Source organism: Rhodamnia argentea, chromosome 4, assembly GCF_020921035.1.
Source record: "Rhodamnia argentea isolate NSW1041297 chromosome 4, ASM2092103v1, whole genome shotgun sequence".
NCBI classification, from domain to species: Eukaryota; Viridiplantae; Streptophyta; class Magnoliopsida; order Myrtales; family Myrtaceae; genus Rhodamnia; species Rhodamnia argentea.
The window spans coordinates 20,689,530-20,711,850 of NC_063153.1; the positions used below are offsets into that span (position 1 = coordinate 20,689,530).

General features: G+C 38.8%; 2 protein-coding genes across 5 annotated transcripts; one reads left to right on the plus strand and one right to left on the minus strand.

Moving 5' to 3' along the window:
• Positions 1-9,052: 9,052 nt before the first annotated feature.
• LOC115741111 (clathrin interactor EPSIN 1) lies at positions 9,053-14,611 on the plus strand. Of its 4 annotated transcripts, none has more exons than XM_030674832.2 (12): positions 9,053-9,177; positions 9,364-9,411; positions 9,551-9,602; positions 10,660-10,739; positions 10,885-10,963; positions 11,167-11,250; positions 11,353-11,498; positions 11,603-11,845; positions 11,994-12,124; positions 12,620-12,813; positions 13,270-13,657; positions 14,207-14,611. In XM_030674832.2, exons 2-12 carry the CDS (start codon positions 9,371-9,373, stop codon positions 14,425-14,427), a joined length of 1,659 nt encoding a protein of 552 aa, XP_030530692.1. In that variant the 5' UTR covers positions 9,053-9,177; positions 9,364-9,370; the 3' UTR covers positions 14,428-14,611. The 4 variants fall into 4 exon arrangements, with proteins under 4 accessions (XP_030530692.1, XP_030530694.1, XP_048134290.1 ...); XM_030674834.2 differs by having other exon boundaries at positions 12,620-12,808; positions 13,268-13,657; XM_048278333.1 differs by having other exon boundaries at positions 9,062-9,177; positions 9,290-9,411.
• A 447-nt stretch (positions 14,612-15,058) lies between these two features.
• LOC115741112 (exosome complex exonuclease rrp6) lies at positions 15,059-20,614 on the minus strand. The gene is made up of 10 exons (XM_030674835.2): positions 20,459-20,614; positions 19,135-19,310; positions 18,372-18,503; positions 18,229-18,279; positions 17,993-18,089; positions 17,613-17,659; positions 16,667-16,883; positions 15,803-15,932; positions 15,637-15,679; positions 15,059-15,460 (listed from the first exon to the last, which is right to left on the minus strand). Exons 1-10 carry the CDS (start codon positions 20,514-20,516, stop codon positions 15,386-15,388), a joined length of 1,026 nt encoding a protein of 341 aa, XP_030530695.1. The 5' UTR covers positions 20,517-20,614; the 3' UTR covers positions 15,059-15,385.
• Positions 20,615-22,321: the final 1,707 nt, after the last annotated feature.

The following is a 22,321-nucleotide window of genomic DNA, read 5'->3' on the forward strand; positions in this document are numbered from 1 at the left end:
GCTATTGTGAAGATAATGTTGAGCTTGAGACTGAATACTTTGACTCAAGTGACCCTAATTGGAGCTTTGTCATGAGACCGAAGAAGAATTAGAGCTAGAAGAGGCTATTAGAAGGAAGAGCACACATGCGCAGTATGATGAAACCACAGAGACACCTCACTTCGCACCGAATATGGTATTTGATGGCCCTAAGCGGTTCAAGGAAGCTATTAGCAAATACACAGCTACTAGAAGAGTTAACATTGATTTCATCAAGAATAACAAGGTGAGAGTAAGGGCAAAATGTAAGGCTAAAAATTGTAAGCGGTTAATTTATGTAGCAAGAGATAACAAGACGGGTTTGTTTCTAGTGAAAACTTTTAAGGATGAGCACACGTGCTCTTGGTCCTTCCAAGTGAGGAGGTTTACATCCACGTATATGGCAAAACATTATATAAGCTTGTGGAGGGCAACTCCTTCAATGAAGTTGCAAGAGTTCAAGAAAATTGTGTGAGAGCAAATGAGCTTAGACGTTACTATATCCCAGTGTAGAAGGACTAAATTGATGGTAATCGAAAAACTTAATGGGATGTACTCTATGAGTTCAATAGGTTGTGGAATTATTGTGAATAAATTATTCATAGGAATCCTAGAAATACTGTGAAGGTAAAGTTTATAAGAGAATCATCAAATTCAAGACCCATCTTTCAACGATTTTATGTTTGCTTTGATGCTGTAAGAAAGAGATTCCGTGAAGGTTGTAGACCTTTGATAGGGTTGGATGGGTGTTTCTTAAAAGGAATGTTGAAGGGTGAGTTATTAACTGCTGTTGGGAGGGATGCAAATAACCAAATGTACCCCCACTGCATGGGTTGTTGTTGAGGTCGAGAATAAGGATTCATGGGGATGGTTTGTAAAGATTTTGAAGTGTGATCTTAGAACAAAGGACAGTGTGGGATACATAGTGATCTCGGATCAGCAAAAAGTAATGTTATCTTGTTCCTTTATTTTGTATTTTTTCATGTGTACTGTGTTGGTATCTCATTGTATAAATGATGATATCATGTATTCCGTTGTAGGGGCTTGTGCAAGTCTTGGAGGAAGAGATGTCATCGGCTGAGCACCGACGATCCGCAAGACATATCTATGCAAACCGGCACAAGAAGAATGGGGGAAACGACTGCCGCAAGCAATTCTGGATGTGTGCCAAGTCAACTACGATCCCACAATTTGAAAAGCAGCTCGAGGAATTAAATAAGATGAGCAAGACTGGAAAGGCCGACTTGATGAGGATTGCTCCAAAATATTGGTGCAAGGCTTACTTTAAAACCATATGCAAGTCGGATATTGTGGACAATAACTTGTCAGAAGCATTTAATGGATCAATACTTGAAGCCGGACATATGTCTATCATATCTATGCTTGAGGATATTAGAGAGAAGATGGTGAGAAGAATGCATGAGAAAAGAGATGCATGTCAAAGATGGAAAAGGGACATCACGCCAAGGATATTAGAGAAAATAGGAGGCAATAAAAAAGAAAGTGCATTTTGTCATGTGCTTTGGAATGGAAAAGATGGATTTGAAGTGCGCCACAGGGGCGATAAATTTGTAGTGGACATACAAAACAACTCATGTTCTTGCAGGGCGTGGGACTTGAGTGGGATTCCATGCCCTCATGCAATTTGTGTTATTCTATTCAAAGGGGAGGAGATATAAACTTTTGTCGCTCACTGGTATAAGAAGGATATCTATTTAAAGACATACAGTCATTACTTGAAAGCAATGAATGGTGATAGCATTTGGCCTTCCAGTGATAGAGAACCTTTGGTGGCACCAACGCCTCGGGTTATGTCCGGTAGACCTAAACATAAAAGGATAAGAGATGCAGGAGAATCTAAAAATGGATTTAAAGTGTCAAGAAAAGGCACAAAAATAACATGCCATTTGTGCTTCAAGAGAGGTCATAACTCAAGAAATTTTTCATCGAAACAAAAGGAAAATGTAAGGTTTATTTATTTAGTGTCTTTAGTCTCTTATGTCAATATTTTTTACCTCATTTTCTTAATGAACAGGATGAAGAGAAAGTCAAACAAACAGAAGCGAACCCACTTGTCACAGAGATCCATCATAACATTGCTCAAAAGGTACTCTTAACATCGGATTATGTACTAGAATAATTATAAGTGCCATTTCAACTTGAGTATTGTTGTTCTTATAGTCCGGACTGGAAGGTATTCAAGTCATTTCTCTACGAAAAAATACCAACCATGATGTGGTCATTGTTAAGAAGGTGGAGAGAGCATCTCACAAAATTATCACTACAATGGAACTAGAGGTATGGCTTTATGGTAGTAAACTTCTTGTTATGTAAAGATGTGACATTTGACTGATTGATGATTTTATTTTGTCTAGCTGCAAAAGGAAAATATTATGAAAAAGAAGCAAGACGAACGGAAACAAGCTGTAGAGCATTTGAACGATATTGGAAGTGTTGGATTAACAGGATCTCCAAGAAAGACGAAAATTGACCGGAAGTAGATGTTTGAAGAGTTGGAAGTAGGATTAGTTCTAGCACTTTTTGTTGATATTGTACTCTTGAAATTAAGATAAGAAATGGAGTTCATTTCTTTGTAGTTTTGGAAGTGTTTAAGATGGGGAAATGATGATGTTAAGAGCACAAATTTTGTTAAGAGCAAAAGCATTATGAGCAATGATGCTATTAAGAGTACAGGCATCCTGGACAAGAGCTTTTTGTTTTTTGTAGTACATTCAACATTTGAAAAGAAAAGCAGTTGAAGTGTTTAAGATGGCTTGCACAAAACTTGTTGGTAAAATTTTGTTGCGTTCCATTGCTACTTTAGAAAAATGGGTGTCAATAAAGGTTTAAATGAATGGTGGTCCAACAAGAATAGTTTGATATCGAGGGAGTGTTTGATATATCAAGGTTTCAATACAGAGAAAGGAAAACTTCCAGTGAGGCTGATTTTGTTTTTAATGCTCCAGAAAGCATATAATAACACTGAATTGCTTTCTATTCCAAGACAATTGAGGTCCATGGTTGCATACAATTGGATCAAACAATGCATAAAAACAAACTAACAATTCATTCCAAGGATATTATTCAGCACTATTTGTACATATGTTAGGCTCCATTGTTATGTTTGCTTTCCCTTTGCAGCCTTATGCAGCTATAGCAACAATCGAACATGACTTGACTAAATTTGCTTGATTGCACCCTCTACTGCCAACTACATGCTGCAACATATCTATAGCAAAAGGCAAACATGACTTGGCTAAACTTGCTTAATTACACCCTCTATCGCCAACTACGCATAGCTCAATGCCCCTTCTTGAACACAAATCTTCATCCGCTTCGGTCAAAAACAAATTTCTTTCCTACAACACAGCTTGAATTCGAACTCCCACGAAGAAAACAACCAGCTTTAGGAACAACATGATCACTATTTCTCTCCTTCAAACATGAATTCAAACTCATACATAAAACAACCTGCTAGAGAGAAGAATTGAGGATTCAAATCAGAAATGATTCGCTTCTGCTCCTTAGCACTAGGATGGTCAAAGTCCCTTTGTTCATTATGTTCCTTCTCGTTCACCGATGCCACTTTTGCCACCGGGTTTCAACTTCAGGTGCCAAATTGAGTCTCCATCTCCACTTCTTGCTCTCTTTCTTTCTAATTGTTGCATGTCTTGTTGCTTTTTTTGGTGCCGGAGTCCTCGGGGATCTGGTATAATTGGTATGCAAAAGGTGAAAATGTTAAAATCGAGCGAGAAAACGGCCAATTTCTTCCATTACCAAATCATGAGCAATATCACGGTAGTCGGTTCCGTGTTATCAATCCGGTGTTCAAACGATACCGAACCCGAGCTCTTCAATGTTCGAGCACGCCCTTCAAAACCTAAGATCCGAATCATCGTTGGTATCGGCCTCAACACGATCGAAGTACGAGAACCGAGGTACGAGAAACGCAAACAGCTGAGACGTGATGTTATCCGAATTGACGGTCGGAGCCCACAAATCCACCAACAACACCACTTGTGCGCGATCACTCTCGCTTCCTTACATGTCCTCCTCCCTTTCTCGTTGGCTCGCTGTCGCTCGCTCCGTTTGAATCCACCGGCCTTGTCGCATCGGAGCTTCGATAGGCCTCGCGAGAGAAGAAGGGCTCAAGAATATCAAAGGGACGAGGAGGGTCGACGAGTGTTGAAGGAGTAATTGGAAGTGAGTGAAGCTGTTCATGGTGTCGCTTCAATGATGGTGGGGATGGTTGCAGGGGAGTGACGGAGTGGAAACCCTAATTTGTTTTCTTTCTTAAAGTCTATGATAACTCGGGTTCACGTAATCGATTTTAGTAATCCAACTTAGCTCCACGTCATTAATTAATGGCCCACGTCATCGGTTAACGATTTGAACAAACGGAAGGACTATATCGAACATTTGCTAGTAATTTAGGGACTAGTTGAACAAATCGAAAGTCCATGCACGAAATTGAATATTGAGTCAAAGTTTAGGGACTATTTGTGTGATTTTCCCTAGATATTTTTAGCACGGCGGTGAGCCAGCACATTGAGGAAGATGCAATTAGAATCAAGAGGTACATATGTTCGGGGTTGGGTAACGGGCCGTGCCCTCTTTTGGGCCTGGGATGAGTCAGGCCCATAGACCCAAGCCCCTTGGGTCTTTTTTGTGATAAGCCAAGTAAGGCCCATGTAACACATTCTTTTTTACCATTATTCAAAAAACAGATCACTTCCAAATACTCTTGCTCTATAAAACCACTTGCTTGACTTCATTTATTTCCTTTCTCCTAAAAAATATTTAATCGCGTTCTATACTTCACAATGGAGAAGAACGACAATAATCGTGTCTAGTCATCCCGACATAATATCGACTTTGCCATGAAATGGGAACATTACAAAAAAAAAGTCAATAAAATTATTGCACTCGTGCCAATTCAATCTTAAACTTTTTAATTATAACATTTTAATTCAAAACATTTTCATGTTTTGCCAATTAAATCCATCCCGCCAATTTTAATTGGAAATCGTTGATGCGAACGTCGGCCTTCCTACGTGGCGAGACCGATGTTGATGTGGTCATTTTTAATAATATCTTAATTTTCTTATTTTTTATTTATTTTTTCTTTTCCTCCCTCTACCTTTTTCTTTTGGCGGCCAAGGGTCGGCGAGGGCTTTAGCGCTCGCCCAAGGCGTTGAGGCCTTGTAAATTGATCAAATTGACTCAATTGACAAAACATGAAAGGTTTAGGACTAAATTAACACAATTCCAGTATATTTAGGATGGGTTTGATTCAACATTTCAAATGAGTTTTTGGGAAATACAAATGCCTTCAAATTAAAGGGGCTTGAGAAAATGTTAATTGTGCTTGGTAAAAACTCATTTGGAAATGAGCTTTGGGTTAAATAGTGTCCGGTAAAAATAACTTTGCAAAGGGGCTTTGAATGTAATTTTTTACTTTTTTATTAAAAAATTCAAACCTTTTACCGGATCGGCCAAAGGCCATCGTGTGAGGTTGCCCGACCTCAGGCTGCCGCTGCCAAAGGTCACGCGGTGCCTTAAGCGCCGTTGCCTGGGGTTGTATGACCTCGGGTGGTTCTCACCCACTAGATCTAGCCTCCTCAAATGTGAAAAAGATGAGCAGTAACTAAAAAGGCAAAATAATAAAATTAGGGAATTGATAAGGGTAGTTTTGGAAGGAAAAAAATCTTTTAACATTTGGTGAAATGCTGGTTGTGGGAAAGCTGCATGCTTTAGCATTCTTCCAAGGGGCTTTAGGGTGGGTTTGATTCAACTTTGAAAATAGACTTTCGAAAATGTAAATACCTTTAGCTTAAAGTGTTTTAGGGAAATGCAAATAGCATCTAGTAAAAAAATCCTTTGAAAAACAGCTTTGACCTAACTAGTATTTGGCAAAACAAATTTGCAAAGGGCTTTCTAACATATTTAGTTAAATAAAAAATAAAAGAAATAAGAAAATCCAAACCCTAGGGTTACGGTGGTCGGCGAACCGGTTACGGCTCGTTGGCGGCCGTAGGCCAAGGCCTCCAAGGGTCGAGTGACCCCTAGCGGCCGTTGTGGTTGCGCGACTCGGGCAAGGGCCTTTGTGGGGTCGTGCGACACTCGATGGCGATCGCCTGGGGTCATGCAATGCCCGACGGCCGTTAATTGGATCGCACGATCCCGGCAACGAGACTTGAGGTCGCAAGACCTCAAGAGATCGTCGCTTGGGTCGCGCGACCCCAAGCAACTCCGGTGATGGCCGCCAAGGTCGCCCCACTCATGGCGGCCGCCGACCGCAAATCTGGCTGTCATCCGGCCGTAACCGAGGGATTGGATTTTTTTATTTAAAAAATAATATAACAGAAAAATGAGGGGCAAAATTGAAATTTGAAAAAATAAGTGAGGGTAGGTTTGGCGGAAAAAATCACAACTTAGCATTCCCAAGGCCAACTTTCATCCCAAAACCCCTTGAAAATGGTTGCCAAAACCGTGCATTTTCTCCAAGAGGCTTTGGGATTCCAATGAGCTTTGGAAAAACTGAACCAAACCCACCCTTAGGTAGTAAGGTAGATTTTCAAGATTGAGCCCAAATCCGAACTCGTTAATATAAACCAATTGAACTTATCTTTACTCAAAAACTTATGGATGAGTTTGGTTCAAATTTGGAAATAGGCTTTGGGGAAATGCAAATACCATTAACTTAAGGAGCTTTGAGGAAATGCAAATGACATTTGGTAAAAAATTCCTTTAAAAACCAGCATTGTTCTTACTAGTGTTTGGCAAAATAAATTTACAAAGAGGATTTTTACCATATTTATTTAAATAAAAAAAAGAAAAAATAGAAAAGAAAATCCAAACCCTAGGGTTATGGCCTTGAGTCGAGGTCGCCTGGGCTCGCCTCACCCCTCGTGGCCTCGGCCACCGGCCCGAAAATTTGGTTGGTCGACAGTAGTAACCTAGGGTTTGGGTTTTTTATTTAAAAAATAATATAACAAAAAAATGAGGGGCACAATTGAAATTTGAAAAAATAAATGAGGGTAGGTTTGGAAGAAAAAATCATAACTCAGTATTCCCAAGGTCAACTTTCATTTCAAAACCCCTTGAAAGTGATTGTCAAACGCCCTGCAGTTTTCTTATGGAGCTTTGGGACTCTAATGGGCTTTGGAAAAATTAAACCAAACCCCGCCTAAGTCAATGAGTTATAGGTCAATGAGTTATAGGTGAATTTTAATATATTAAGTGTGCCACATCACATCAATTCTCTAATTTGTAATTTTTCTAATACAACTCACGTATGTATCTCGACATAATTACCCAACAACTCGTATTTATAAAAGAGAGGGGGGAAAGGGGAAATGAAAAGGGGGGGTGTTTGGCGGGAGGGAGAGAGAGAGAGGGGGGGAGAAGAGGAAGTAATTGTAAGTCCAATTCGTGTGACCAACAAGTCGATATTGGATCTCCAAAACGAATACAATATTATATCATGGTAACAAGGAGTAAAAATAAGACTATAAACAGACCTACCCCGCCCTGACTACCCAATAATTTTTTTGGGTAGAGGTAATTTTTTTTTATCTGAAACGGTTTGATAAAACATAATATATTGGACATTTTTCATATAAAAAAAAAAACAAAATCCCCAATTTGTAGTTCTTCGAGAATTGATATTTCTTGGGACACAATAATTTTGTCAATTTTGTCCCTTGACTTGATCAAATAGATATCTATCGTCTTATCACCCGGAAATAATAAAGAAAAACGGAACAAACGTTATTCCCACATGGATATAATAAAGTAACGAGGTGATAAATTATAATTGTTTCCGGAAAAAAAACATATGATATAGGGACTATATTGAAAATAGGCAATTGTTGGGACAAATATTTACTTGATCAAAGAAAAGAACAAAGAAAGGGAATAAGTGCACTTGAGTTCTAAAAAATCTATCGCTTGCAATTGAGCCATAAAGCAATTAAATAATAAAATTTATCGAATTTGTGCAATTAAGTCTTTGAATTAATTCCGTTCAATTTGGTTACATAGATTGTGGATATATTTTTTCTTTTATTATTAGTTGTCGCCAACCTTTGTCGACCAAGGTTTCACCCTTGCCGTCGATGTTGTTCATCCTTGAACACCACATCTTCTCTCTCCGCTTTCTTATTATTTAGCTCAATTTTTAGGTTTTTTTTTCTCTCTTTAAATTCGCATTCTTTTTATTTTTTGTCCATTTTCTTCTATTTTTCCTTCAAATTTTCAAATTATCTAGGTGGCCCTCGGTGGCGCCACCTATCTTAGTATAGTTTAAAAAAATCATGTCAATATTTTTTGCTAATCAAATTTAACAAAATTAACGAAGAAATTTGATTGCATCAACTTTACAAATATGAGATTTTGATTGCATTCGTTAAAACTTTTAGCACGTCATTGATCGAACATTAAATTTTCGGGTTACTACAACCAAAAAAACTAAACCAATACCTCATCACCCATTTATTCGAATTAGTCTCCCAAATAATCATTAATTGATAACCAACCTAATTTTAGTCATACGAAAAGCTCCAATAACCTCGATCCAAATCACTTTTCATGTCATATCTCAAACTTCTAAAGGTGTGTACATTGAACCGAAGATATCGATTTTAAATATTTTGCAAGGCAAAAATTAATTTAGAGTAATTGTATTATCAAAAATCAATTTGAAATTTTTAATGACATTAATTCTAAGGATGCGTAAGATAATATTTTTGGAACGGAATTTCTGTTAACATTATTTTTGGAGCAGAAATCCGTTTGGTAATAAAATTTTTGGGGCATAAATCTATTTAATTACGTAATTTTATTTTTTTTCTTTTGGAAAAAAAATTACGTCAGAAACAATTTTGAAGCCATTTTTTAAAATAAAATAAATAAAATTTTAGATGTTGATTTTTAAAGTAGAAGTGTTGACATGGGCATCCTAAAATTCTTTACTCTAGCCTTTAGGTGTTCTTAAGGAAAATGAAAACGAAATAAAAAGGGAGGAATTTTATTTAATCATCACCATCGTCCCCAGCTGCTTCGCTTGGCATGTGAATATCAGCCTACCACAAACGAAGAACTCCGTTGTCTCGCCTCCTTCGTCAGCACCGAACCGGAGATCTGAATCTGAAACTCGTAGTTTTTCTCCTCTTCAACTCAAAGCTGCTTCTCTTTTTTCCCTTTTTTTTTTGGGTTCTTCCCCTTTTTTGGATCTGACGTTATCCGCAATACTCCGCATTGATTCGCGGCTCATCGTTTCGAAGATCTGTTCGCTGCCGCGATCGTTTCCTCACCTCCGTGTTCTTCCTCTGGTTGATGCAGGTCCGCCATGGATTTTATGAAGGTTTTCGATCAGACGGTTCGAGAAATGTGAGCTCTTCGATTCCCCTTGTTGTTTTCTTTTTGCGTTTAAACCGCTGCCGTCGATGTGAATTCTTTCGTTCGCGAAGCTGGATTAGGCGCAATGCCATCGTCATTCTGTCGGTTGATTCTGTTTTCCTTTGAGCAGAAAGAGAGAGGTGAATCTGAAGGTCTTGAAGGTCCCTGAGATCGAACAGAAGGTAGGTGGCATAATCTTTTGTGGAGCATATTGTTTCGCGAGCAGAAGATTTTTCTAGCTTTTCTTTGACCTAGGCGGCTGAGCTTGGATGCCAAATGTTTAAGATTTCATGTGTTTGGGGATGCAAATGTTGGTGTCGATGGTGCTCAATGTGTAGATTTAATCCTCAACATGGAAAAAGGAATGCGTGAGTGCTCTGGAAAATTGAATTAAGTTCAGCAGTTGGAATTCGTAGCTTACTTACCATTGGGATTTGGAAGTTGGGTGCTTTAGTTTTTTATTTAAGCATCATTACAGTTCCTAATTTGCTAAAACTAGCTTTGTCCTTCGGCAGCATGCTTGTGAAATTAGTGATGCTGTATGGCGTTTATATCTCTCTTAAAATTGATATCTAATTATTGCATGGTTGTTTTCCTTAACGCTAATGGCATTATCACATCTTATGCAGCTGTTGGTTGAGCTTCTTTCTTCCTTGTTTCATTTGCTTGTCTTCATACCTTATTTCATAAGTTAAAAATTCATCAAGAGGTCTGTAGAAGCAGTGAGTCAAGTCCTAGTATGCTACATGGTCTGGCTGATAGCTGGAACAGCAGAAAAAGCACAAAAATGTTCTGGTCTTGGGCCAAGATTCAACTTTTCGACAGGTTTCTCGGCAATGAGCTTCATCCTTTGAAGAGGCCACTCCTGGCCTCAAATTGTATTTCATTCAACTTTTAACCATAGCATCCACAAGATACTGAGACGAAGAGCATACTAGAAAGGTGCCAGGATCTAACTAATTGTCCATCATGCGTTCAATTTTAGTTCTGTCCTCTGCTAAGAGCATGGCTTCTTACCCAGTATCCTGTTACTTTGGAGTTTCTTCTGCTGTGAAATCACCGAACGTCCTGTTCACTTGTTAGTGGAATGTGGATTAAAAGTCACTATCAACATTGTAAACCTTTTTAGCTGGATGGAATTGATTGTGCTTCAATAAGCATTTATTGGCCCATTACAACGTCCAGTCTGTGAATGCATACATATTTTGACTCATGATTCCACGGGCTTTGGTGAAAAAGGTACTGGATGCTACAGACAACGAACCGTGGGGTCCTCATGGTTCTGCATTGGCAGAGATTGCACAAGCTACTAAGAAATTGTAATTCTTCACAACTTACACTTTTTAAAGCTCTTCTAGCATAGTTTAATACTTGATGGTTGGTGAAAGAGAATTATTTGTTTTTCAAGTAATTATTGACTGCAATAGTTTAACTTAAAGAATTACTTTTTGTCAACTATTTCAGCACGGAATGTCAAATGGTCATGAATGTCCTTTGGACGAGAGTGCGCGAGACTGGAAAGGATTGGCGTTATGTTTACAAGGTAGAATCACCACTTTCATGAAAGTTTTTACATACCTTGTGGGGCAAATACTTCAAGTCAGGGTTGTCATCTTTGTTGGCTGAATCTTCACTTTTTCCCATTAACTCCATCTTCTTTTCCTCTTCAATCTTTTGACTGATGTTCTCTCATTTCAAGTGGGGTGTTGATGTATAGTAACAGTATTTTCTTCTGCCTGATTTCAGGCATTGGCTGTTGTAGAGTATTTGGTGGCACATGGTTCAGAACGCGCAGTTGACGACATTATTGAACATACCTTCCAAATCTCGGTATAACCATGAATATTATCGAGAACACTTCTTGTGCCATATGTCGGAGAAGGGAAGGTTGTCATTTATATTTCTTTAAATTATCTTCTTTACCTGGTGCAGTCTCTCTCAAGTTTTGAATATGTTGAGCCAAGTGGGAAGGATCTGGGCATTAATGTGAGGAAGAAGGCTGAAAACATTGTTGCTCTTCTCAACAATAGAGATAAAATACAGGAAGTAAGAAACAAAGCTGAAGCAAACCGGGACAAGTGAGATTTCCTTGAACCACTGAAATGCATTTTTTCCTCATACCCTTTTGAGATTCATTTATGGACCACATTCAGTGGATAAACTATGTGTATGCCCCTAATAGGTACTTTGGACTCTCGTCTACGGGAATATCACGCAAATCTGGTGGTGCTTCATTTGGTAGCAGTAGCTTTGACACTGGTGATCGTTACAAAGGTGCAAGTAATACCCGAGAAGGTGACCGGTTTAGTGACAGTTATAAAGATGATAATAGAGAGGAACAGGGTTCTTATAGAAAGGCAGATCAAGGGGGGAAAACTGAGAAGAAAGGGAGTATGGCGAACGTGGGGTCTGCACGCTCTAGCAGGTTAGACATGGTTTTTGTGTGATGGTCATTGTATCAATTTCGTTCCAAGTCTTTCACTGCTCAGGTCATTTAGCAATGCTTTTCCTGCATTCTTTTCCATGCTGTCATGTTTTGGCATTTGGTTATCTCTGAATACATGCTCTTGCAGCAAAGATGGTAAGTCATCTGTTGCATCAAAATCACCAAGAGACTCTGCTCCCTTGCAAAGTTCAAAGGCCCCACCAATTAATGATGACAACGGCGATGATGATTTTGATCCTCGAGGAACCTCCACATCTAGTATGTCCTATTTCTTCCTAATTTAATTTCCTTATGTTTTCGCATGTTGTCTGTCGATTCTCCAAAGCAAGCATAATTTGCTTATTTACCCTAGAAACTGTTTTTGCGTGTTAGCTGCATCCTTCCCTAGTTGAGTTCAACAGAAGAATATATTTTGTCAATCGAGCATTTTTCACTAAATTGGGGGTATTAATGTGGGACTGAGAGTTCGACAATCTGACGTCGGCAGCCAGTTGATTGATCCATGATTTGTAATCATCGGAAATTAATATGATAACTCGCATGTGTCGTGAGAGCATCCTCTTGTCTGCTAGCTGCGGACTAGTTTTGTTGAAGATTGAATATAGTTTAAAGTTGTTATTGTTGTGCTTCAAGCATGGTATTATTTCTTGGCCCATCTTATTGTTGAATGAATGAACGTCCCTCTCATCAGAGAGGCCATTGAGCAAATTTATGTTTTGCTTTTAACGAAACACGTAGCTTAAATTTTTGCAGAGTCCAGTGCTGGAAACGCAAACCAAGCAGATCTTTTTGGGCAGAACTTGATTGGAGATCTGTTGGATGCTCCAATATCTGTTCCCACTAATGCTCCTCCCTTGAATGAAAATTCATCTGAGGTTGACCTTTTTGCTGATGCCAGTTTTGTTTCAGCACCTCCAGTAGAATCGGCAGCCAGTTCTGAGAAGAAGGTGAAATACTCTTGAGTTTTAATTTGTGGACTATCTGATGTTGCTTACTACTGGCTCTGTAACTCACTTTTGCTATCCCTTCGCCCCAAGGAAGAATTTGATCCCCCTGCTATCCCGCTTTCCCTCCTTCCCCCCTCAATGCCAATCTGATTGTTCGCATCATGTCACAAGATAATGTTTTAATGTAATTTGATTCCGTAATACTGTCAATGTTAACTGAAATCTCAGCTAGCATTTTATTCAATATTTCAATATGGCTAGCCTGTCCAAAAGCGTGCTAATTTCATTTACTTGTTAGTTTCGTGCATCTGAAGTGTACTGAAGTCCATATTCAATAGAAGGCTCAGTCCTGAACTAACCTTTGGGTTGTGCAGAGCAGAATAAATGTCTGTGGCACTTTGAATCCTTTTGGGCAACTGCATGTGTTGAATTTAATATGATTTTTTTTTATTGCAGACTGAGGTGGATCTATTTACTTCTGCACCTGCTGTCTCTTCTGCAGTTTCTGCATCAGTTGACCTTTTTGCTGTGCCAACTCCGGTTACTCAACCTGAAACCAAGCCCATAAAATCTGTTCCCACTAACCCTATAGTGGATCCATTTGCTGCTGTTCCACTGAACAATTTTGACAGCTCTGATCCTTTTGGCTCATTCACTTTCAGTTCTGATTCAACATCAGCAGGACCTTCCCAAAACACTGCTGATGATTCCAACATGAGTGACTCAAGTAAGAATGCTTCAGCTATCTCGAATCCCCAACCAAGGAAGGATGCATTCAATGTCAAGTCTGGAATTTGGGCAGATTCCCTCAGCCGTGGACTGATTGATCTTAATATATCTGCTCGTAAGCATATCTAAGCTCTTTTTGTCGCATTGCGTTTGTTCCCTGGCCTCATATCTTACGATTCTTACACGTTCAACCTACACTACAAAAGTAACTGTGTGGTATAGATGCACCTGGTCTAATTAGCAATCCTTCGAATTATCGGGGGTTGTTTACAGAAGCAATCTATGTGTCATGGAATAGAAATTATCCAAATGCTGAAGTTTTGTGAATTCTTTCTAGTCATTGTGTCCTGTTGGGGGAGCAAGAACATCTTTTAATTGTTTCTAGCAAAAGTCAGTCGTCTGGCTCATTATCATGTTGTGATTTTCTGTGTCAGGCTCACATTTTTCCATTTGTAAATGTCTCCTGCTGTAACTTCTTGGCTTAGCAAAAATGATGATATACATTGTAGAATGTCTGTTTCCCCTCTCTTGTACTCAGTACACTTGTGCACCCACGGCAGGCTGCAACTTATGCCTAATGTACTATAATACAAACGCTGTGGTTGGGAAGTGTCTGCAAGCCTATTAATGTGGCTATGTTTTGTTTGCTCAAACAAACTTGCAGCCAAGAAGGTTTCACTTGCAGATGTGGGTGTAGTTGGTGGGCTAAGTGATGGTTCCGATGAAAGGCAAAAGGGTCCCCCAACTTCATTTTACATGGGAAGAGCCATGGGTACGGGGTCTGGCCTTGGTATGTCAGGTTTCACGTCGTCACAGGCGACCGGTGGAGACGACTTCTTCTCAAGCTTTGCGAGCCAATCTCAGTATGGTAGCTTCAAGAAATAATTTGTCCATTCTCCTCTTTTTCTAGTTCGATTTCTCATTTTTTGTCTTGAGTATTCACCAAAAGTATGTTGTCTCAAGAGAAATTGTTCGAGGTTTCTTCAGTGCGGACACCGAACAGCATTTCTGTTATGATATTGTAAGTATTGAGAGTTGTTGAATGCCGTGGAAAGGTAACTTGTGTGAACTGAACGGGTGTTGAGTTCTGTGGGCTATTAGTTTTATGGAGTGGCTACAACGATCGAGTCAATGGTGCTCTGCTCAGTTTCAACCCAGTAAAGGAATGTGATACCGAATTAGAGGTTTACAATAGAAACAAGCAACCACTAGAATATAAGCCTGGACATTTCATTTCTGAGTTAGGATTTCCCCTCTCTAATGAGTTTGGAAAAGTGCCGCTATGGCAGCTATAAAAATATCGGTTCTCTGTCGCATAGTGGCATTGATTAACACGGTTGTAATACAATGGAAGATTGTAGAGGCCATCAGATTTTTTGTAATCGTAACAGGAGATGCAAGAGGACAACTGAGCCAAAAGAAAGAAGTAGTTGGCATCTAGACATAGGTGGTGGGATCAAAAACAGCTCTCCATACAGCTGAAAAAGTCCGTATTTTAAAGCATGGAGTCACGAAATCTATAAGTTGTGTTGGATGACGTCGTTTTACTACCTCAAAAAGCGATAAAAATGCCAATCGGATCTCATACTCTGTAGAATTTTAATTCCATTCAGAAGCTAGCGCATTATGGAGCAACTGCCGAATGAAGCGCAGTTTGGATTCAATGTGTATGCCATACAATTGAGAAGGTGTGAGAGAAAAGCTACTGAAGCATTTCACTGTACAGTTAGTGAGAACAAGCACAATTGTTTCAACAGCCAATTCCAATATCCACGGAAGCCACGATTTTGTCATGGATAGTGAAGAGGATGGATAAGAGAAGCAATGCAACTGCCATCTCTCATTACAGATCCATCATTCGCCCCCGCAGTATGGCTTCTGCCTTCCTCACCTGTTTTACTGGTCCTATGATGAATACCTACACCAAAATGAAACCACCTGAGAAACTTGCATAATTGTTATATATAGCAAAACGCCTGTTATTAAAGGAGGAAGTTGTCAGAACAGATCATACCAAAAAGCTTCAATGCGATTTCTCCCTGAAGCGAATTGAACAACATTACAGTGAATATACGTAGCAGATTGGCAACTAACCTTGTCAGGTGGACCTTTGGCACCTCCAATCAGGATTTCAGCACTGTCAAAACAAGACAGCGTTAAGGAAAACCAGACATGTACTTTCAACAGAACAGAGTCACGACAGCGCACACATGCAGAGAGAGAGAGAGAGAGAGAGAGAGAGAGAGAGAGAGGGATCTACTTGCAAGATTCCTTAACAGACATAATAGACGCTCCTCTCCTGCCAATAACACGTCCCATCTTTCCGGGTGGCACATCAAGAACAGAGAGGATTTCCTCTTCTGGAGCATTGCCCTCTGCTGATATGTCATCTGCACGTGAGTAATCTGAAATTAGTCCTCGAATCAAGGCTCTTGTATTACCATTCAAAGTACAAAACTATTTTAACATTCTCATATTAAATCATTTTTGTAATACTATGCCACCTGCAAGTGATGCATCCTGAGTCATTAACAACAAAATCCGATGATTATTTTCATGTTGAAAAATAAAATATTAGCATTGAAAAGTGAAAATTGCACGTTGGCACATCCACGGAAGAAATTTCTACAAGCCTAATTAAAAGGCGGCACCTTCATAATTATCTCGATAAAGACATAGCACTAAACTAAAGTAACATCTCCATATTGCACATTTGCACCTTTAGGAAAAATTGGAACTTAAATTTGATGCAACCATGCAATGTAGAAGCAATGTCACTTGAAGAAGACATTAATGGCAATGGTTTTGATTTATGCCAGTCATGTTACGCAACCAGTACACTGTCCAAGTTAACTTCATTGAGCTCCGAAAAAGCACCTCAGGAAGTCATTCAACAGAAAAAAAAAGTTGCACGAACCTTCTATCTTTTGGACAATTCCCCATCTCAATCTTAACTCTAAGCATATTAAATACCGGCAGAAACCCATCGAATAACTTAGAAGGATGGGGAGACAAAATCAACAAATGCAAGCCCTAGTTCCCCACACAATGCATCTAGCAGTCTAAAAAAAATACAGAATAAACAAAAGCTCGTCCAAAAAAATTTTATCTGTAATTTTTAAACCTGGAATTGGAGGCAAAGATGGCCAATCGGCATAATTGTTGTCATTGATGCAAAAACATCGACAATACAGAGCACTACGAACTGCCAGATACCACAAGGATCGAGCATTCAGTTTCTCCATCATCTTGCGATAGATATAAACAAGAAATCGAACATCATCTGCAGCTGCACGCATCATCATTTCAGACAGTGGTCTGTATGTCCAGAACTTGGGGTCCTGTAAAGGAAATACGCACATTAGTGAAAGGAAACAGAATATTTTGCCCTAACCACATCGTGCGCCTGTGTAAAAAGAGCACATTAGTAGTCACAAACATAGTTAGAGCAACTGGAGCTATTATACAAATGAGAATCATCACCAACATGCAACTTTATATATTTGTTGAAACCAGAGTTATTTTTGAACTGGCCATGTACTCTGAGCTAATGAACCATACTAAAAAAGCATCATCTCTTGGCTTCTGCCTACGAACTCCATAATGTAACTCAGCAGATAGTGTGTGAGTATGCCAGTGGATCAGATCACTAGTCAGATGATAGTTAGCATTCAAAATTCTCTTTGGCAGCATTTGGAAAGGATAGACACTGCTGCTGAGTTAATTAACAACTAATAATTCCATTTTGCAGAGGGAAAATTGTGATTGCAACAACTTTTGTAGGTAAAGTAAAACAATCTCTCCGTTGACCTCACTGTCATTGAATATCCTTAATACCAGAACTAGAATCTCTGAGCATGGTCAGATCTAAAAGCAATGCACTGGTAGCGACAAAAGCTCAAAGCAATCTCCAACAACAAAGATAATTTACTGTAGCATATTATTGATGCATCACAGCTCACAAGAAGGAAAACTGAACCAGATATCCAATCCTAGAGGAGTGAGTGCGAAGGCCAAAAACAATTGGCTTCCAGACAATGACTACAACTAATCAAATACTGACAACTCACCTGCCTAAGGAGGATACGAACTTCTTCCTTCTCGAGATAAGATATGCCTGTATCAAAGCCAGAGAAGAAGAAATTAAAACAACCCACATGATGTGCAATTGGATGTCATTTGATATTGTAGTTCCCATAGACATTGACATGTGAGAAGCATAGATGAGTGATCAAGATACTCATCAAACAAACAAAAGCAAAGAAGAACACCGTAGTACTTCCCCACATTCTTCACTCAGATAAACGTTAAGTACATAAGAGTTGAAGGCAGACAAGAGTAAACCATAGAGTTCTGTTCCAAAGTACTTTTCGTGATCCTAGAACATACAAAAAAGTATGCCCCCAGACCAAAAGTAAGAGCCAGAGCAACAACGGAAGATGGACTATACCACCATAACGTGGATCTGCAAGAAGGCTGACAAAAGATATGTAATCATCGGGCAATCGCTTCCTTCCTTCTTGCTCCTCTATAAGGGTGTAAGCAATCTGCTTAAATCACTACAATTTGTTATTCCCAATAATTTTATAAACTTAAGTGCTCACTCCTCAATCAATTGTTGCATCAAGTTGCATAAACGAAAGACAAAATCTACCATAAGACTAAAATTTCATACGAAATGCTCACCTGAGTATCCACAACATTATTCAATTTGATGCCAAATTGAAAGTACAAAGCCTACAAAATAAAATGTTCAAGCACAAGAACTGTGTGTCATAATGTATGTGAGAGTGGCTGAGATGCAAAAGCAAATAAAACCAGTTAGAGACCTCACTATCTCGTTTGCAGTCATGAATAACTTTGGTGACGTACGTAGACTCAAGTGCAGGCTTGCATGCCTTCATGAGCATCTCACCTCCCTGAATGGCATCAACCAAATATATAGCATCTGGAAAAGCTAGCTGCAGATTACACGATGCTTGAATCATCAGAAAAAAACTCTAATTTCCAATAAAATGAGTTCTTGGGTGGAACTATTGGAAACTCTACTCGATTACAAGCATGAAAACCTAAAGGACATTCAACATTCAATGAGCAGAAAGAGACTAAGGAAGCAACACAGCATGGAAAATAGGATCCAATTGCTTCTAAACAGCATATATGAACTGGACATATAAAATTATTTCTGCAGTGGACAAGACCTACCACATTACTTCATACATTCACTTAGGACAAAATCAGACGTTCTGTGTATGTACACACACATATCATTCTCTGTCTCTGCCATTGAATATTGAAATTATATAACCTATTAGCTGAACATTGACACAACCTGAGCCCAATTGTTACATCCTAGTTTAATTATGTGACTCTATCCTCTTTGCAAACCATCTGTCCTGTAAATTATGCTTATCTATTGTTCTAATATAGGTGATAAGGGGTCTATAGTAAAGAGAAGCATTGGTGATTTCATATTTACACCTTATCAAAAAGGTGAAAAGGCAAATCGTGTGGTTGATGTTTGATGGTGATCATTACTCTATATATGATGGATGATGCTGGATGTCTTAATGAAACGTCAACATTGTATACCTGCATGATACAAAGCTTGCCATAGCGACATAGGTCAACACCCTCACAATCAAAACCAATCACTAATTGCCTATCAGAAGAGGGTTCCAGAAATTCAGCTGGAAGTTGAGTTGCACAAGTAACAATGTGAATGGGAACCAATGGAAGTTGAGCTCCGTCTTCTACAGGTTTTTCACCTACAGAATGTGAACAAATTTGATCGATGAAATAGATCTCATCGTATAAATGACATGTGACAACGTATTCCAATTAGGTAATGCGATTGATAGAACTACAACAAGCAGACTTATTCTGATACCAGGTAAGAAATAAACACTTTGTACTACAAAGTAGGAAAGAAAGAATCAGCACTTGAAGCAACTTAATTCAACAACATAAAAGATGAAAAAAGCATTCAACATTGCCCTAAAAGCTGTAGGTGCGTAAGAACAAAGAAAACATAGATATGATAGATAGGCAACGGTCCTGTAAAAGGCACATGAAAAGGCAAAAAGAAGCAGATCATTCTATGTGTTTATGTACCCCACACAAGTCTACGGGGTTTATATGCTCTTCAAATATGCATAGTCTCCCTCCACCAATTATTTTAAGCAATTGAATTATTCTTTTGAATTCTTATTCGGCTTGCATGTGAGATAGGGTGTAAACGTATGATTTCCTTCCACCAATTACTATGTATTGATAATTTCTCCACCTTTATACTTCAATGAAATGCAGACTCTTGGAAGCCAAAGAAATATCGAACGAGTTGCTTTTACACAGACAAGTGAAAAAACGAAATAAATCCCACTTTCTTGCTTATAAGATAGCCAAAACAAGATAAAAATTTACTTTCTATTGCAAACACCTCACCTATATAATCTACAATCTGCATATTTACATAATTTAATTATTTCTTTACATCAATCAGCCTCAAGGTAAATCCCAATACACCATTGCCTTAGCCAGCTTCTTGAATTACTTTTCCCATTGCCCGTCTACAAGCACAATTCCACAAGACTAACAAAAAATCACCAAGTCAAAGGCAGCCAGAAATAGCCAACTGGATTTAAGCAGCGGTTTCAGCGGTCAACAGATTAGGTTTTACACTCAAGAGCTCCGTCGCAAGCAATTTTCTTGCGATCTGAAAACTACCACATCACATCACATTTTCCTTCCGGCAACGCAGAAGAATCAACCAGGCAAGAAACGGAAGAACATCCAACCTCGCAACTCCACAACGAAGGGTTCAACTCAAGAGCTCAACGCCCGAAATCGAGACGAATATCCAGCCAGATACTTCGCGAAAGCAGCGAATTCACATAATGATCGGAGACGGGCTTACCGGGGTCCGGAGGCAGAGGAACCTGCGTCTGGGCCAGAGGAGGTGTGGAAGACGCCATTTCTCTCTCTCTAGCAAGCTGATCAAATGTTGCTTCGAAGTGACAATTGAGTTAGCAACACCGCAACTGTTTTGGAAGCTCGTTGCAGTTTGTGAATCTCTCTCTGTTTTATGAGCAACAGCCCAGGGGAAAAAAAGGAATCTAGCGGAAAATATTGGCTGGGTTCCGGTGCGGCACGTACTATATTTGCGTACGGTAACCGCCAACCCTGTGGTCGCACGTTACATGCTCTCGGGATAAGTTTAAGCTAGGATTTGGCTGTTTTAATAGCTTGAAATAATTAATTTATAAAAAATATTTTGATAATTGACAGAAATTTATGACTAAATATATTTATATACAATTGAGATATTTTTCATTCATTTGTTTTTATAAGTGATATGAGCAATCTTTTTAAAGAAAATATCATGTAAGTCATTTATTTTTTCCCCGAATAAATGCACCTGCAATGATTAATAAAATGAAATTATGTAATCTTTATTTATTATGTAATATTTAAAAATAACAATGATCACGAAGAAAGTAGGAAAGAGATTAAGAAGTCATATTTGTAAAATGTTATATGTGATAGTGTATCTTGGGAATGTTGAAGAAGAAGAGCATCTAACCAAGAGGTGATATTCGACCCCCAGAAAAAAAAAAATGAAGAGATGGTAGACAAGATTTTCATGAAAAAATAAGATAAGACTTATGGGGAAAAATTTAAAATATATGTGGCCTGTTTATTTGATATACAAGGACGGTGGGCTTTACGGATGCGTTCCTTATTTTAAAATATCGGTATCCACACACCCCGTATTCTTAATTATCAATCATATCCTTTTTTTTCCCCCTATAACAAGGAATACTCCCTATTTATTTTATATCTTAGGGATCCCGAGATGCGGATGAAGCCTTAGACGAAATAATTTAAAGACTTACTTAGGTCTACAATCTTTATTTATTATGTAATCCCTTAAAAGTAATAGTGATTACAAAGAAAGTAGGAAAGAGATTAAGAAGTCGTATTTGTAAAATGTTATATATCATAGTGTATCTTGGGAATGCTGAAGAAAAAGAGCATCTAATCAAGAGATGATAGACAAGATTTCTATGAAAAAATAAGATAAGACTTATGGAGGAAAAATTAGAAAATATTTGATAAGGGGTAGGAAATATGAAAAATTCCAAATAAGGATCTCAAATGTCCTCGTTTTCTATAATAAGTGTTTGAAGTGGATCTTATATAAAATAAGGGCCTGAAGTAGTTAAATCATCTTAAATAATGACTTGAAATGGACCTTATTTCTAATGAGGATCTATAGTGACCATATCGGTCTAAAAAAAAAAAAATCCAACCTCGCCGGTCGAAGGGCATTTTCGTCCTCTTCCCTTCGCCAACAATTGCTGGGCTAGTAGAGGTCACCAAACTCGGGGGAGGGTTGCCTTGGCTAGGAGGATGACCCTCCACAAATCAAGTGAGGGTGAGGGTTGCCCTTGTTAGCGTCAGGCAAGGGTCGCCCTCACTTGGGCTTGGTGGATGAGGGCGATGGTTGCCCTCATTAGTTGGTGAGGGTCGCCCTCGCTTGTCTAGCCCAGGCGAGGGCAAGGGTTGGCCCTCGCCTAAGGCTTTCAATGGCTAGGGAGGGGAGGCAAAAAAAGAAAAGTAAAAAAAAAACTATACTTATAATTTTTTTACTAAAATGTCTCTTTTTCGAGGGTTGGAATAGTCACATGCTCACCGACCGGCCAAAAGTCCTTATTTAAGACGATTTTGTCACTTCAAATTCTTATTTGATAAAATGAGGGTAGTTTAGTTTCCTACT

Bases quoted from the DNA above. Each gene is read 5' to 3' on its own strand.
- LOC115741112 (XM_030674835.2), bottom strand. From the start codon at position 20,516: ATGGCGTCTTCCACACCTCCTCTGGCCCAGACGCAGGTTCCTCTGCCT. The intron at 19,311-20,458 runs GTAAGCCCGTCT...CACATTCTGTAG, and splicing joins TCCTCTGCCTCCGGACCCCG to GTGAAAAACCTGTAGAAGAC. The intron at 15,461-15,636 runs GTTAGTTGCCAA...ATTTTGGTGTAG, and splicing joins CCAAAGGTCCACCTGACAAG to GTATTCATCATAGGACCAGT.
- LOC115741111 (XM_030674832.2), top strand. From the start codon at position 9,371: ATGGATTTTATGAAGGTTTTCGATCAGACGGTTCGAGAAAT. The intron at 12,814-13,269 runs GTGAAATACTCT...TTTTTATTGCAG, and splicing joins CAGCCAGTTCTGAGAAGAAG to ACTGAGGTGGATCTATTTAC. The intron at 13,658-14,206 runs GTAAGCATATCT...ACAAACTTGCAG, and splicing joins TGATCTTAATATATCTGCTC to CCAAGAAGGTTTCACTTGCA.